Source organism: Rhinoraja longicauda, chromosome 13, assembly GCF_053455715.1.
Source record: "Rhinoraja longicauda isolate Sanriku21f chromosome 13, sRhiLon1.1, whole genome shotgun sequence".
In the NCBI taxonomy this organism is placed as follows: domain Eukaryota; kingdom Metazoa; phylum Chordata; class Chondrichthyes; order Rajiformes; family Arhynchobatidae; genus Rhinoraja; species Rhinoraja longicauda.
The window spans coordinates 39,579,584-39,596,438 of NC_135965.1; the positions used below are offsets into that span (position 1 = coordinate 39,579,584).

Here is a 16,855-nt window from a genome sequence, read left to right on the forward strand (position 1 = left end):
TTATTAACCGAGGAACAGTTCACTGTAGGTGTTTTATGCATCAACAGATTTTTCTAATTTTTCTACGCCGCTTGTTCATAAGTTCTAGGAGCAGAATTAAGCCAATTGGCCCATCAAGTCTACTCCGCCACTCAATCGTGGCTGACCTATCTTTCCTTCTCAACCCCATTCTCCTACCTTCTCCCCATAAGCCCTGACCCCTATTTGGAGAGATCGTGATAGGGTTATACACCGGCCAACATGTCCCAGCCACACAAGCCCCACCTGCCTGAGTTTGGCCATATCCCTCCATCTAAACTCCCTCCAAAGATTGCAATGGGGACTGCATTGACCAAGGTATATCCAGGAGGTGAGAACAGTATTGGTACATGTGTCAGAGGTTATGAGGAGAAGGCAGGGGAATGGGGTGAGGAGGAAGAGATAGATCAGCCATGATTGAATGGCGGAGTAGACTTGATGGGCCGAATGGCCTAATTCTTCTCCTATCACTTATGACCTTATGACTATCCCATTTGTCATTGAGTTTGGTGCCATACTGAATCACCTGCTACATTTTTCATTATCGGGACCATGAAGTGCAGGCAGAGGAGATGTCACTGTGTAGCAACTAAAGAAGTAACTGGGTAGTGAGGAGAAGTGTGTGGCCATGGGCTATGTTGTGATGCTGTTGTTTCACATCACTGACGGTTAATCATTTGTGGTATTGATTGCACTCTGCAAGCTCGTCGAAATAAAATCTGTACGACATTTTTGATCTTCTCAGCTGGGAGTCTACCGTAGTCCACTTAACTCCGCTGGTCTGCAACAGGCCTTCTCGACGCCTGCCGCAATCCTGCCAGAGATTTATTGAATAATGTTCAAGTCAGAGCCAACAGGAGGATTGATTAAAACCCACGGACAAACTGCTGCAGGAACTCAGTGGTCCGAGCAGCATCAGATGCAACTTGACCTACTAAGTCCTACCTAAGGCCTGGATTTGAGTGGAGAGGATGTTTCCACTAGTGGGAGAGTCTAGGACCAGAGGGCACAGCCTCCAGAATAAAAGAAAGTTCCTTTAGGACAGGGTTGAAGAGGAATTTATTGAGTCAAAGGGTGGTGAATCTGTGGAATTCATTGCCACAGAAGGATTTGAGTGCCAAGTCAATGGATATTTTCAAGGCAGAAATAGATAGATTATTGATTGGTACGGGTGTCAAAGATTATGGGGAGAGGGCAGGAGAATGGGGTTAAGATGGAAATATAGGTCACCATGATTGAATGGTGGAATAGATTAGATGGACCGAATGGCCTAATTCTGCTCCTATAACTTATGAACATAAGTTTCTCCAGCAGTTTGTCTTTTGCTCCAGGTAACAACACCTGCAGTCTCTTGCATCTCCAATATTGATAAAGACCTACATTTATTTTATAAGTTGCTGATAGGATTAACATTGAAAATGCCCAGATTCTGATACATAGTCAGAGTCCTACAGCATGGAGACAGACAATAGATAATAGACAATAGACAATAAACAATAAACAATAGGTGCAGGAGTAGGCCATTCGGCCCTTCGAGCTAGCACCGCCATTCAATGTGATCATGGCTGATCATTCTCAATCAGTACCCCGTTCCTGCCTTCTCCCCATACCCCCGGACTCCGCTATCCTTAGAGCTCTATCTAGCTTCTACCTAGACAGGCCTTCAACTGAATTCATCCATACTGACCAGAATGCCCCATCACAGCCAGTCCCATCTGTCTGCATTTGACACGTATCCCTCTGAACTTTTTCTATCCATATACTTGTCCAAACTTCTTATAAATGTTGTTACCGTACCTGCCTCAACTACTTCCTCTGGCAGCTCATTCCACATACCCACCACCCCCTGTGTGAAAAAGTTTGCCTCCTCAGGTACCTGTTAAATCTTTCCCCTCACACCTTAAATCTATGTTCGACCCAAATCGTCACCTGTCCATGTTCTCCAGAGATGCTGCCCAACTGGCTGAGTTACTCCAGCACTTTATGTCCTTTTAAACCTACGCTCTCTAGTTCTTGATTCACCTACCCTGGGAAAAAGACTCTGTGCATTCACCCTATCTAATTCCCTTGTGATTTTATGCTCCTGGTTAACCTGACCAGGTTTGGTTGCTAATGGCATAGAACAGTACTGCACAAGAACAGGCCCCATGGCACACAATGTACCTTTGAACTTGAAGTTGTTGACCATCCCTACAGTAGTTCTTCTGATGAGGTTGTGTTCAGCCCCACCCTCCCGCTTTCTTAGATTAATGACGTCTCGCTGACGTTAATGGCTTGGTTATTGTTCTGACACCATGGCACAAGGTTCTCAATCTCTTTCCTGTACTCTATCTCAACACTGTCGTTCATCTAGACGACAGCAGCAAACTTAATAGGCACAAAATGCTGGAGTAACTCAGCGGCACAGGCAGCGTCTCTGGGTGACATTTCGGGTCGAGACCCTTCTTCAGACTGATCTGAGGGGAGAGGGAGTTACATAGATAAGGAAAGGTAAGGTGTGAAAATAGGACAAAGGGAATGAAGTTCAAGGAAAATGTGGAAACAAATGTGGCAGTGGTCGTGAGTTTGGGTTAAAACATGGTGGAGGAGTCGGAGTGCAGGAGGAATCGCAGAGGGGGGAGCAACGCGAGAGGATGTTGCCGAACTCTCATCAGAGAGAGGAGGAGAACTTCTTCAAAGTAGACATCCCTTGAGGAGATTTCACAGGGGAGCAGACAAAATGCATGGGAAAGAACTGCAGATGCTGGTTTAAACCGAAGCTACTGTGGACACAAAATGCTGGAGTAACTCAGTGGGCCAGGCAGCACCTCTGGAGAGAAGGAACGGGTGACGTTTCTGGTCGAGATCCTTCTTCCGACTGATGTCAGGGGAGAGGGAGATACATAGACAAGGAAGTGTAAGGTGTGAAAATAGGACATTGAATCTTAATAGATTGAGTTGGCACTGTGCTTGGCCACGCAATCATGGGTGTATAGGGAGTAGAGCAAACCACAGCAAGGGACTCGAACCGATAGTGGACCGATGGTCAGGAAATCCAGAAGCCAGTTGCAGATGGATGCTCTCTGTCGCTAGTTGGAACTATATTGGAACAATGGGTAAATGTAAAAATTGTCCCTAGTGGGTGTAGGATAAGTGTTAATGTACGGGGATCGCTGGGCGGCACGGACTTGGTGGGCCGAAAAGGCCTGTTTCCGGCTGTATATATATGATATGATATGATATATTCTACCCTCAGTTAATGATTTTGAGAAGAGGTAATAATTAACCTTTTCTTGTTCACTTAGATGGAAATGCCATTATTTTACAAAAATACTGTAAATGGTACGGGAGTTTTGTGATCATTTTGTTTCATTACAGTTGTGTGCATAGGAATCATGTAGTTTACACCAACAATGGCTTTGAGGCTGCATGGTGGCGCAACGGTAGAGTTGCTGCCTTACAGCGCCAGAGACCCGGGTTCGATCCTGCCTACGGGAGTTGTCTGTATGGAGTTTGTACGTTCTCCCCGTGACCGTGTGGGTTTTCTCCGGTTTCCCCCCACGTTCCAAAGATGTACAGGTTTGTTGTAAATTGTCCCGAGTGTGTCGGATCGAACTAGTGTAATGGTGATCACTGGTCAGCGCGGACTCATAGGTTCGTAAGCGAGAGGAGTAGAATCAGGCCATTCAGCCCATCAAGTCCACTCTGCCATGGCTGATCTATCTTTCTATCCCAGCCCCATTTTCCTGCCTTCCCCGCATAATCCCGACTCGATGGGCCAAAGGGCCTGTTTCCACAGTGTATCTCTAAAACTAAAACTAAAATTATATTTCCAATGCTGCCACTGGGGTTTCAGTAATATGCAGTGGCGTGAGGATAGATGTGATTTTTATTCTCCATTCCCTTTAATTGAAGAGTGGTCATGTTCTGGGATGTGCAGATGCCGGGTACAAATGGGAACACTTCTAATGCAATGCAATCAGATGTGATTCTTCCAGTCAGACAATTTGAACTGGGAATTGCTTGTGGTAACTCTGTGGCAGACGTTTAATGTAATTAAGGGAATTACACATTGTTAAATGCTTCTGGTTTGAAAGCACTCTCCCCTCTGTTTATCATCCACTGTTGATACAGCATTACCTCTGATGCCCCAGTGTATAAAAACCTCAGCAGCTGATAATCGGGTTTACTTTGTCTCGGCTGCTGAGGGTTTGCTTCACAAGTGCAAAGTGCGGCTGCTTCTCGGCCCCAGGGACCCAGATTTGATCCTGACCTCGGGTCCCTGCCTGTGTGGAATTCATTTGCCCTTCCCCGTGTCTGCCTGTGTTTCTCCCGGATGCTCCGGTTTCCTCCCGTTTCTCAAAGGTGTGCTGGTGGATTAATGGGATGCTATAAATCACCGCTGTTGTATGTCAGGGGATGAGTCGGTAAGAGAGAAGAGGTTGCAAGGTGATAAATGGGAAAATGGGACTGACGAGTGTCCTCTGAGAGGCGGCATTCATTCAATGGACCAAATGACTCTTTCTGTGCTGAAAGGGACTAAAATACCCGGAAAGAAGATAGACACAAAAAGCTGGAGTAACTCAGCAGGCCAGGCAGCAACTCTGGAGAAAAGGAACAGGTGACGTTTTCGGGTCGAGACCCTTCATCAGACTGAGAGCCAGGGAAGGGGAATCTAGAGGTATGAGAAGGTACAGAACAAAGCAGAGACTGCATCGATGACTCGGGAAAGGTGGAGCCCACAATGGTCCATTGTTGGCTGGGAACAAGCTGATAACAAAGGGACATAAACGGTGACATTAGCAAGATGACTAGTGTGGGGGAGGGACGGAGAGAGAAAAGGAATGCAAGGGTTACTTGAAGTTAGAGAAATCAATGTTCATGCTGCTGGGTTGTAAGCTGCCCAAGCGAAATATGAGGTGCTGTTCCTCCAATTTGCCTTTGGCCTCACTCTGACAGTGGAGGAGGCCCAGGACCGAAAGGTCAGCACGGGAGTGGGAAGGGGAGTTAAAATGTTTGGCAACTGGAAGATCGCGTAGGCCAAGTATAGCTGGAAGATTCCCAGCCCAGTGTGAAGGCGAGCAATATAGAAAAGAACGGTTGCCTGTGGAGTTTGTAGATGAGCTTGAACTCAAGCTGGTGGAGTGGCAAGTCTGGCCGAGCTGTGTTATTGATGAAGGTGAGAGGATTCTGGTTCTGAGTTCTGACTGGAATTATATCAGTATTTCCATTTGTCAAAAATGAAAAATGTTAGCCGTGAATATGGGTTTATTTACATAAGAGACCCATAAGATAAACCGAAGGGATGCTGGTACCCTTGGCCTGTCCTCAATAGTATTTTTGACTTTCAGTAGGACTTTTGCAGTCAATCGCCACTGATATAGTTGCATGTGGATGCCGTGCATAGGGTTTAGACTTGGTTTGAGAGGTGAATGAGAGGAAGGATGTTATTTGAGCACCAAGCACTGAAGACGTTGATATTAATATTCTTTACCAGCAATTCTGAAAATGTTTTTTTCTGCGTGGAAGATTGGACAGTTTGAAGATATCACAGGCATACACACCATTTTCACTTGCAGAGAAGGGAGATATGGAGTACAAACACAGAATTTAAATGTGTATCTTTTGCTGGATTAGTTTCTAATTTAGCAGCTATTTAGCGCTCCTCTTAATTCCTATTACCTTAACGGTGTTGCATGTAAATTTCTTATAGTGTTTATGCAAATTTACACTTGGAATTGCATATTCATGCGAGCGAGTGAACTGTATGTGATATAAGTACCGGTCGGTGAGCGCACACAATATTTTTGTGATACAGTTGAGTTTCCAGCGACAGATTTTCAAGCGGAAAATAATGGCCTGTACTCTGCATGAAGAAATAATGGAGATTTTAACAGCATTAAATAGATTGGGCTTGTATGGTGTTAAATGCATAAGTCTGAAGTCGGTGATGATTTGCTGCCTCTCCACAGACTTGCAAACTATTCTTGCCATTAAAGCAAAGGAAAACCCATTACAATTTTGCATTTTATTACACAAAGTTTAATGCATTCTAATTCAGAGTTGCTGCCTCATTGCATCCCTTGCACTCAAACAAAGGTAAAAAAATTCCATGCATGGGACATAATTGCCTCAAAGTTTCAATATCTCATGAATTGTAAAATAACAGTTCATTTTTCGACTTAAAAAAAAGTTGGTTGAAGATATGACTGTTTCTACTTAATCAGGTGTGTTTGTCCCATGTCTTTTTTTTTGCGTTCTGTAAGCATTTAAAAAGTTAGCGCAATTTGTGTATTATTGTAATTTCTAATAATAGACACAAAATGCTGGAGTAACTCAGCGGGACAGGAAGCATCTCTGGAGCGAAGGAATGGGTGACATTTTGGGTCAAGACGCTTGGCCGTAGATGTGGTGCATCAGAGGAATTGGGAATAATAACAGGGTTATCTCCTCCCTCCCCCCCCCCGCCCTGCAGTCGTAAGAGGGTTATTTCTCTATCCCCTACTCTCAATTCCTTTGTCCACGCCATATCTTCGCCCACGATGAGGTGTTCCACACCAGGACATCAGAGATGCCCTCATTCTTCAGGGAACGGGGGTTCCCCTCTCACATCAGTCCTCACCTTCCACTCCATCAGCCGACGCATACAGCACACAATCCTCCGACATTTTCGCCACCTCCAACGGGATCGCACCACTTGCCACATTTTCCCGTCTCGGCCCCTTTCCGCTTTCTGCAGAGACCATTCCCTCCGCAACTCCTGCGGATCCTGTTCAGGGTTAGCCATTGCTTGCGATGGAGGTCAAATCACGGTGGTTTCACTGTGGGGTCTGTGATAACCTCTCTGTTGGTGTTGGCATCTTTCCAGGCTCTGCGCCACTCAGTCTTGGGGTCAAAGTCTTCCAGGGATTTTGCTGAAGACCAGAAGGGTTTGCGGGATTTCGGGCGCATGTTGGGCAGATTGTTCAAGTCAGCATGGTTGGGAAGGTCAGGGTTAGCCTCGATGGTGCACCAATCTTTCAACATCCTCTCCCGTCTGCGCATGCTGGGAGGGGCGATGTGAGAGAGGACAGGGAGCCACTGCAAAGGTGTTGACCCCAGCGGTATGAACATTGACTTCTCTAACTTCAAGTAACCCTTGCTTTCCCTCTCTCTCTCCGTCCCTCCCCCTTCTCAGTTCTCCGACCAGTCTTACTGTCTCCGATGACATTTTATCTCTGTTTGCTGCGTGAGGAATATTTTGAGGAGGCCAATCTGATTTACATGGTTGGAAGAGTGTTTCTGGTGGGAGGTAAAGCTCCTATCATCCTCCCCTGCCATTATCCAGCTATTGTTTTTTTTTCTCTGCTGGGTGAATAAGAATCTCTGACCACCAGGAGGCACTGAAGTGCATAAAACCTGTTTTTTCAAAGTGTGCTTAGATTGACCATTAACTTAATCAAGCAGATGCCAGAGACTATTGTAACCAGACTTGGTGTTCTCAACACTAATAAATTTGTACAGGTCACGGCCGATTCTCTGGCAACTGCCTGTTTCCACAGGTGTATTTCTGAACAAAAGCTAAAACTAGGACATTGATTGTAGTTTGTAGATTGTAAGTAATTTTGCTCTGTTGGTAATACCAGGTATTAATTGTTGACCGGTTCCTACATCCTTAGGACATGCACCACCAGACTACAAGTTACTATCGGTTCATGTTATGATTCGCCATGGTGACCGATATCCACTCTACGCCATTCCAAAAACGAAAGCACCTGCCATTGACTGTACGCTGATCCCTGACAGGTAAGTTCATTTATATCCTGTTTTTGTTCAGTATTACATTGTCTCGATCTAATGACAATGGTGATTGATGAAAATATATTCCAGAATATGTCCATATAGAGGTGGCATGGTGACACAGCGGTAGATTTGCTGCCTCACAGCGCCAGAGACCCAGGTTCGATCCCAACTACGGGTGCTGTCTGTACAGAGTTTGTACGTTCTCCCTGTGACCGCGTGGGTTTTCTCCGTTATCTTCGGTTTCCTCCCACTACAAAGACGTACAGGTTTGTCGGCTAATTGGCTTGGTATAAATGTAAATTTAGTTTCAGTATAGTAAATTAGTCTGTATTGAATAGTGTTAATGTGCGGGGATCGCTGGTCGGCACGGACTCAGTGGGCCGAAGGGCCTGTTTCCGCGCTGTTTCTCTAAAACTAAAACTAAATGATGTATTAAAATATATTAATTTATTTTTTAAAGATAATTTCTGTCACTGCTTCTCCAGTTTTAGTGTCAATTGTTACTGTATGTATACTGTCTGAAGAAGGTTCTCGACCCGAAACGTCACCCATTCCATCTCTCCAGAGATGCTGCCAGTCCCGCTGAGTTACTCCAGCATTTTGTGTCTATCTTCGATTTAAACGTGCATCGCCGTTCTCTCCTACACGTTACTGCATGTCTGATTGCTGTGATCAGCAGTTCGCAGTGAGGGAGTTTGCTAAATGTGTCACTGGAAGCTGAGGATGTTAAATATCAATTAGAACCAAGATAATTACCTCTGACATTGCCAAAAATACAGCAGTAAAACTGACCAGAGGATGTGCATATTCACCACTTTAAACAGCAGCCCGTCTTAACCCAAAGATCGGGCAAAATTACCAATTGAATCTTACAGATTGGAACAACGATGATATGATGAAACAGGACTAGTAGTTAATTTGCAAATGCTGGAATATTGAGGGAAATGAATGACATCCTTGTTGATTAAAGCATTAGAACTAAGATAATTACATCTGACATTGCCAAAAATACAGCAGTAAAACTGACCAGAGGATGTGCATATTCACCACTTTAAACAGCAGCCCGTCTTAACCCAAAGATCGGGCAAAATTACCAATTGAATCTTACAGACTGGAACAACGATGATATGATGAAACAGGACTAGTAGTTAATTTGCAAATGCTGGAATATTGAGGGAAATGAATGACATCCTTGTTGATTAAAGCATATCAAAGCCTATCGCTGGTAAAATAACAAAAATTATAATGGATAATATAACAGTTGATAAAAGATATGTAAATAAAAAGGGGTGGCACGGTGGCGCAGTGGTAGAGTTGCTGCCTTACAGTGCCAGAGACCCGGGTTTGATCCTGACTATGGGTGCTGTCTGTATGGAGTTTGTACATTCTCCCCAGTTTCTTTGCAACCAGCCTCCCCTCTTTTGACAGCACAGGGCCTGTACTCGCTGAAATTTAGAAGGATGAGGGGGGACCTCATTGAAAGTTACTGAAAGGCTCGGACAGAGAGTGGATGTGGAGAGGATGTTTCCACTAGAGTGTCTAGAACTCGAGGTCATAGCCTCAGAATTAAAGGATGTTCCTTTAGGAAGATGTTGAGGGGGAATTTCTTTAGTCAAATGGTGGTGTAAGTGGAATTATTTGCCATAGAAGGCTGTGGAGGCCAAGTCAATGGATATTTTTAAAGCAGAGATATATAGATTCTTGATTAGGATGGGTGTCGGGGGTTCAGGGGAGAAGGACAATGGGGTTAGGGAGGAGAGACGATCGAATGGCGGAGTTGGCTTGATAAACTGACTGGCCTAATTCTGCTTCTAACACATGATCTATGACCTTGTGACCCTCAGCCTTCTCCACTCCAGATACAAACATACTCAGTCTCTCGACAAAGGAGCCCCTTCCCACCCCCCACCCCTTCCCAGGCAATATCCTGATGAGGGATTTGATGGAAGATTCTGATCCTGAAACATTAACTCTGTTCCTCTTTCCACAAACGTTGCTGGGTTGCTGCGTATTCTAATTATACTTTAGATTTCCAGCATCTACATTTTTTTTTTGATTTTCAACATCACCAGCAGGTTGGCCTGGACTAGCAATATCGAAGCAAGGATCAAAAAAGCACACCGACGCCTCTACTTCCTTAGAAGGCTTAGGAAGTTTGGCATGTCATTAGTACGGGTGCCAGGGGTATTATGGGGAGAGGGCAGGAGAATGGGGTTAGGAGGGAGAGATAGATCAGACATGATTGAATGGTGGAGTAGACGATGGGCTGAATGACCTAATTCTGCTCCTATCACTTATGATCTTATGATATCCCCAAAACCCCCTCACCTCCTTCTACAGATGCACTGTAGAAAGCACGTTATCGGGATGCATCGCAGCACGGTTTGAGAACAGCTCCATCCAAGACCGCATGAAATTGCAGAGAGATGTGGACGCTGCCCAGACCATCACACAAACTAACCTCCCTTCCATTGACTCCATCTACACTTCACACTGCCTTGGCAAGTCCACCTACATATTCAAGGATGAGTCTCAGCCCGGTCACTCCCTCTTCTCCCCTCTCCCGTCAGGCAAGAGGTACAGAAGTTTGAAAACGCACACCTCCAAATTCAGGGACACTTTCTTCCCAGCTGTTATCACGCAACCGAATCATCCTATCAACAACTAAGGAATGGTCCTAACCGACCATCTACCTCACTGGAGACCTTCTGAACTATCTTTAATTAGACTTTACTGGACTATCTTCTACTAAACCTTATTGTGCATCTATACACTGTGGAATGCTTGATTGTAATCATGTATAGACTGGATAGTGTACAACAAACAAGCTTTTCACTGTAGTGCTGATTTTTTCACTGTTGTGATATTGCAGGGACTACTTTGTTGTAGCACAAGGACTACTTTGTTTGCCTGTGTGGTAACATGTATATAAGGGAATGAGGTGATTAGGTGGCCACTCTGGTTCCAGGTGGCCACGGAATAAACAGCCTGGATGTAAGCTCCACCATGATAACTTTCTAAACATGTGTACTCGTGGTCCGTCCAGAGTCTCACCAAAGGTATAACAGATACCGGACCACGAAGTACAACATTCACAACAAACCCGCTGAAAAGGGTTTTAGTCTGAAGAAGGGTTCCGACCTAAAGCGTCACCCATTCTTTTTCCCCAGAGATTCGGACCCACTGAGTTACTTTGTGTTTATCTTTGGTATAAACCAGAGTTTCCGTGTTTCCTCATTTCTACTTCGGTACCCCTGACGATATTAAACAAAAATAAACTAGAATGTCCTTCAGAGCAGATTAAATCACAGAAGGGATGAAAGAGTTGGGTGAACGGGAGGTAAAGATAGTGGTGAATAACAAAAGGTAAGTATGAAGATACATAAATAAGAAATGATGAATAAATGTTACACAGATGTTCCCTTTTCTTTGCCTTTCTTGGCAACCAATTTTGTTGAAAGGTCATTGATCTGAATTATTAACTCTGCTTTTGTCCAGCTTTCCTTCTGTTTGACATGACCAGATTTTCTTTACTTTTCTTCATCAATGTACCAAGGTTTAAACCTTGTCTTATATTGATGCCTGAGACCATTCTTTCAAACATGATGAATCCTGGAAGCCATTGTAAAAAATATATATTTTTTATTCTGTCTGATCAGTCTAAAAAGGGTCCTGAACCAAAATGTGGTCTGTCCCCCACAGATGGTGCCTGATCTGCTGAGTACCTCCAGCGCTTTGTTCTTTGCTCAATATTCCTGCATCCGCAAATTCTCTTTTATTACACTGCGAGGCCATACTTCGTTTATGAAGGCTGAAAAGAATGACTGTTTCAAGAGTCAAGAGCAATTACTCTGGCATTTTGTCTCTCTTTGTTTATTTGTCATATGTCCAAAAATTGCCGAATGAAATTCTTACTTGCAACAGTATAACAGGCCAGTAAACGCAGTACGCATGGATAACATAATAGACAAAAATAAAATAATTAGAGCAAAAAACCCTAAGTCCTTAGTGCAAGGGTCTCGGCCCAAAACGTCACCCATTCCTTCTCCTCAGAGATGCTACCTGTCCCACTGAGTTACTCCAACTTTTTATGTCTATCAAGAGAGTTCATAGTTTAGTTATAGTTTTGTGGAGTCATAGTGTAGAAACAGGCCCTTCGGGCCAACTTGCCCACACTAACCAACATGTCCCAGCTTACACTAGTCCCACCTGCCTGCGCTTGGTCCATATCCCTCCAAACCTGTCCTATCCATGTACCTGTCTAACTATTTCTTAAATGTTGGGATAGTCCCAGCCTCAACTACCTCATCTGGCAGTTTGTTCCATACACCCACCTCCCTTTGTGTAAAAAAGCTACCCCTCAGATTCCTATTAAATCCTTTCCCCATTCACCTTGAACCTATGTCCTCTCGTCCTAGATTCCCCTACTCTGGGCAAGAGACTCTTGTGCATCTACCCAATCTATTCCTTTTAGTGTTTAAGAGGCTGGTGGTTGTTGGGAAGAAGCTGTTCTTAATCCTGGAAGTCTTCAGAAAGTTCATAAGGCAATAGATTAATGGTCTTTTACGGTAAGTTATTCCAAGTTAGAGCCAGTAGCATGTTCATTCCAGTATTTTAAATGCCAAAGTAAGCAGTGTTGATCTTTTGTATAAGTTATCCACAATAAACTTCTTTCAGTATTTCTTGATATAAATTAAAACCAGTCCTCAAAGGCATAACATATCTTTCTTGTAAAACATAGACTGGAAAGATCTGCAGACATCTCAGAAAGTTCTGTATCAGATTTACTTTAATCAGGCATTGCCAGTGCCAAGGCCTTGTGTTTTCACTTGGATGAGTTGCTACTCCTTCCACTGGCTGTACAGTTCATCTTCTATTAACACCAGAGGGACATTATAGATTGGTTTAGTTTATTGTTACGTGTACCAAGGTACAGTGAAAAGCTTTTTGTGGCGTGCTAACCAGTCAGCAGAAAGACAATACATGACTACAATCACTCATTTTACAGTGTACAGATACATGATAAGGGAATAACGTTTAGTGCAAAGTGCGATCAGGGATAGTCCGTGGGTCATCAAAGGGATAGATTGTAGTTCAGCACTACTGTTTGTGGTAGGTACACTGATGGTCGAAGCCAACTTTTCCCATATTCCGTAATGCCTTTTAAATGCTTCAGAATACCGAATGCTTGTTTTCCAAAAGGCATGCAAATTATTTATAGGCACACGCAAAGTTTACAGCCGTAGAATCATAGCAGCATCAAACCAGGCCCTTCAGCCTAACTCAACTATGCCAACTAGGTTTCCTACTTGAGCACCTCCTGTATGACTGTGCTTGGCCCATGTCCCTCTAAATCGTTCCTATCCATGTACCTGTCCAACTGTCTTTTCAATGTTGTAATTGTTTCAGCCTCAGCTACTTTCTCTGGTAGCTCATTCCATAAACCCACCATTCTGAGTGTGGAAAACATTGCCCCTCTGGTTCCTGTTAAATCTTTCCCCTCTCATCTTGAACATATGCCCCCGCCCCCCCGGTTCTTAAAAAGGAGATTCACGGAACTGCAGTTGATGGTTTGGCTTCCTCCCACACTCCAAAGACGTACAGGTTTGTAGGCTAATTGGCTTGGTAAAATTGTAATTCATCCCTGGTGTGTGTAGGATAGTGCTAGTGTTAGTGTGCAGGGATCGCTGGTCGGCGCGGACTCGGTGGGCCAAAGGCCTTGTGTCTGTGCTGTGTCTCTAAACTAAATGAGACCATTACTGTTCTTTTTGTCCTACTAAACCCTCTCCAAGTTTGAAGAATTTCAAAGACACACAGGCTTTTTCAGAAGAAATTCTCATTCCGCTCTTTTTTTTTAAGCGGTCAGCCCCCTTTCCTGGAATAATCCACCATGGATTATTTATCCCAGTTGCAATGATCAGATCGCTGTCCCCTAATAAATAAAACACATCTGCACTGTGCAAGGGAGCAACAGAGCAGCTGATATAGTACAATAAATTATACATATCAACCTTGAAGCTGGAGAATCATTTGACAGGTGATTTTAAATCCATCTCCCAGGTTAGCTAAAAAATGTTTTGAGATTCAAACACTGCACCAGGCATTTTCCACAAAAAAAATCTCTCTCAATAATTCTCCATTTGCATGATGTACGAGAAGACTTTTGCCAAGACTTTAAACTGGAGCTTAAAAAGCAGTGTGCCGTTATTCATGCAAGATAGAGGCAAGAAAGAGGGGGAAATAAAGAGTTATGGGTTGGAACCATGCGGCGGAAAAGGAATAACTGTTTCCTCAATACATGCAAGGGGCGCTTTTTAATTCATTGCTATGTCAAAGACTAAGTCATTCAAGATAATCCGATGGAATTGTCTTGGTGTCATACAGTGCTCTTGACCAAACTGGCTTTCGTGACAGTCCAAGACCTTTTAGTGCAGGAAGGAACTGCAGGTGCTGGTTCACACCGAAGATAGACACAAAATACTGGAGTAACTCAGCGGGCGGGACAGGCAGCATCTCTGGAGAGAAGGAATGGGTGACATTTCTGGTCGAGACCCTGCTTCAGGTTGAGAGGCTGAGAGGTTCTCAGTCTGAAGAAGGGTCTCGATCCAAAACTAGTAGGAGAGTCAAGGACTAGAGGTTATTGCCTCAGAATTAAAGGACTTTAATTTTGAGGCCTTGACCTCTAGTCCCAGAGGTCCTTTAGGAAGGAGATGAGGAGCAATTTCTTTAGTCAGAGGGTGGTGAATCTGTGGAATTCCTTGCCACAGAAGGCTGCGGAGGCCAAGTCAGTGGATATTTTTTTACGGCAGAGATAGATAGATTCTTTATTCACAAAATGCTGGAGTAACTCAGCAGGTCAGGCAGCATCTCGGGAGAGAAGGAATGGGTGACGTTTCGGGTCGAGACCCGATTCTTGATTAGTACAGATGTCAGAGGTTATGGGAAGAAGGCAGGAGAATGGGGTTAGGAGGGAGAGATAAATCAGCCATGATTGAATGGCAGAGTAGCCTTGATGTGTCGAATGGCCTAATTCTACTCCGATTCCTTATGACCTAATGAAAATGCCACCCATTTCTTCTCTCCAGAAATGCTGCCTGTCCCGGAGTTACTCCAGTATTTTGCGTCTTTTATATCTACATTGTAAAACATTGAGGCCCCAGGACTGATCCTGGTGGCACTCCACTCTTTTCTCCGGGAGCTTCGGCTTCCTCCCACACTCCAACGACGTGCAGGTTTGAAGGCTAATTGGTCTTGGTATAATTGTAAATTGTCCCTAGTGTGTGTCGGATGGTGTTAGAGTGCGGCGGGGATTGTTGGTCGGCGTGGACTCGGTGGGCCGTAGAGCCTGTTTCCGCGCTGTATCTCTAAACTACAACTAAACACCTACTTGTGACTCTCACCACCTCACTTATCTTTGCACAGAGATGCAAGATAGCCGCTTGGCAGTCATGTGTAATTAGAGCTCTGCGGTGCGTTGTGATGTCTGGGTAAATAAAGCCCAATCGCAGTCTTTCATCTTTGATAAATTTTGTTGCCATGAAACATTAGACAGGTTTGCATTCCAGCTGATTGTTGTCCCTTCCTCTCACACTTCCAATGTAAAATATAATTACAGCAACATCTTATTAAATGAAAGCTCTGTGTGGAATCCACACACCGACTGTAGACATAAACTGGCATTTATTTTTGCCTGGGAATGATACAGAGAAGGCTGTTATTTGTCAGAGAAAGTTAAAGCAGGGAAAGTGTTCCAGATCCAGAACGGCAGCCCAGACTGTGCTGCCAACAGCACCCTTGTGGAAGTGTGATTCTGGTGCCGTTAGTGAGAAGAATACATGCCATATGTTGATTAAATATGCTGTTCAGATGAATTTGCTGTTGTGTGCTGCATCAGACTTCTTTTGGCCCACGTGTTCATTATAGAGTCATGCAGGGTGGAAACGGGCCCTTCAGCCCAATGTGCCCACACCGACCAACGGTTTGAAGCCACCACGGGGCAGGGAGAAAGATCAAGCAAGCGGGAAAAGGTCTTTGGTTATTATTGGCTGCTTTCCTGAGGCATTGTAAAGTGTAGATGGAGTGAATAGTGCCCGGTCTGATCTGTCTGATGGACTGGGCTCCATCTACAATTGCAGTCCTGGGCAGAGTTGCTCCCAAACCAAGCTGTGATGCAACGCTCAGTATGAATTTGTAGGAGTCGTTGGAGTCGTTAAAGACACACTGATTCTCCTCAGTCTCCTGAGGAAGTAGAGGCGTTGGTGTACCTTCTTGGGTGTTGCTTCAGTGTGGACTTTCCCCTCTCGCTTGTGGTCTCTAGTACCCTGGGAAAAAGCCTGCATCATTAGTGCTTTGGAGACTTTTCTTTAAGCCATTGATGGTATCTTAAGTAGAGACAAGAAACTGCAGATGCTGGTTTATATAAAATAAGACACAAAACTGTTGGAGTAACTAGCACTACCTTCATCACAACATAATGTAACGTGATTCCCAACGTCTGGGTAAAGATCATTTAGAGTTTTGAGTTTAGAGAAACAGCGTGGAAACAGTCCCTTTGGCACACCGATCCCTGTACACTCGCACTCACCTACACACTCGGGACTATTTTTACCGAAGCCAATTAACCTGCCAGCCTGCACATCTTTGGAATGTGGGAGGAAACTGGAGCACCCGGAGAAAACCCACGTGGTCACAAGGAGAATGTACAAACTCTGTACAAACAGCACCTGCAATCAGGATCGAACCTGGGTCTCTGGCGCTGTAAAACAGCAACTTCACCACTGCGCCTCCATGCTTTAATGAGAGATCTGCTCCACTTTACTGTATTGTGAATGTCAGACATGAGCAGCCACTGTTTAACAGAATAGGATCACGGCTTACATTGCAGTCACGGTAAAAAGGAGATTTAGAAATGGTTTGAGAGAGCATATCGTTTCCCATTCTTTCAATTGGGGATTTATCGATGTATCTGCTGTGTTTGACTGGATTTGTGAGCCCCAGAAGAGTCAGTATTCTGAAGATGCAGACTCTGAGATGTATTTGCTACCTTCTAGATTTGCTTAAATATTCGTATGAGACA

The 16,855-nt window shown here is 44.3% G+C and overlaps 1 protein-coding gene across 6 annotated transcripts in view; it reads left to right on the plus strand.

Annotated features, from left to right (window-relative positions):
* Positions 1-16,855, plus strand: part of pxylp1 (2-phosphoxylose phosphatase 1) — a 117,833-nt gene that overhangs the window by 89,906 nt on the left and 11,072 nt on the right. For all 6 annotated transcript variants that reach the window (XM_078410037.1, XM_078410039.1, XM_078410038.1 and 3 more), the window contains one exon: positions 7,656-7,782. In XM_078410037.1, the coding sequence (XP_078266163.1) occupies positions 7,656-7,782 (127 nt within the window). The remainder of the gene's footprint in view (positions 1-7,655; positions 7,783-16,855) is intronic.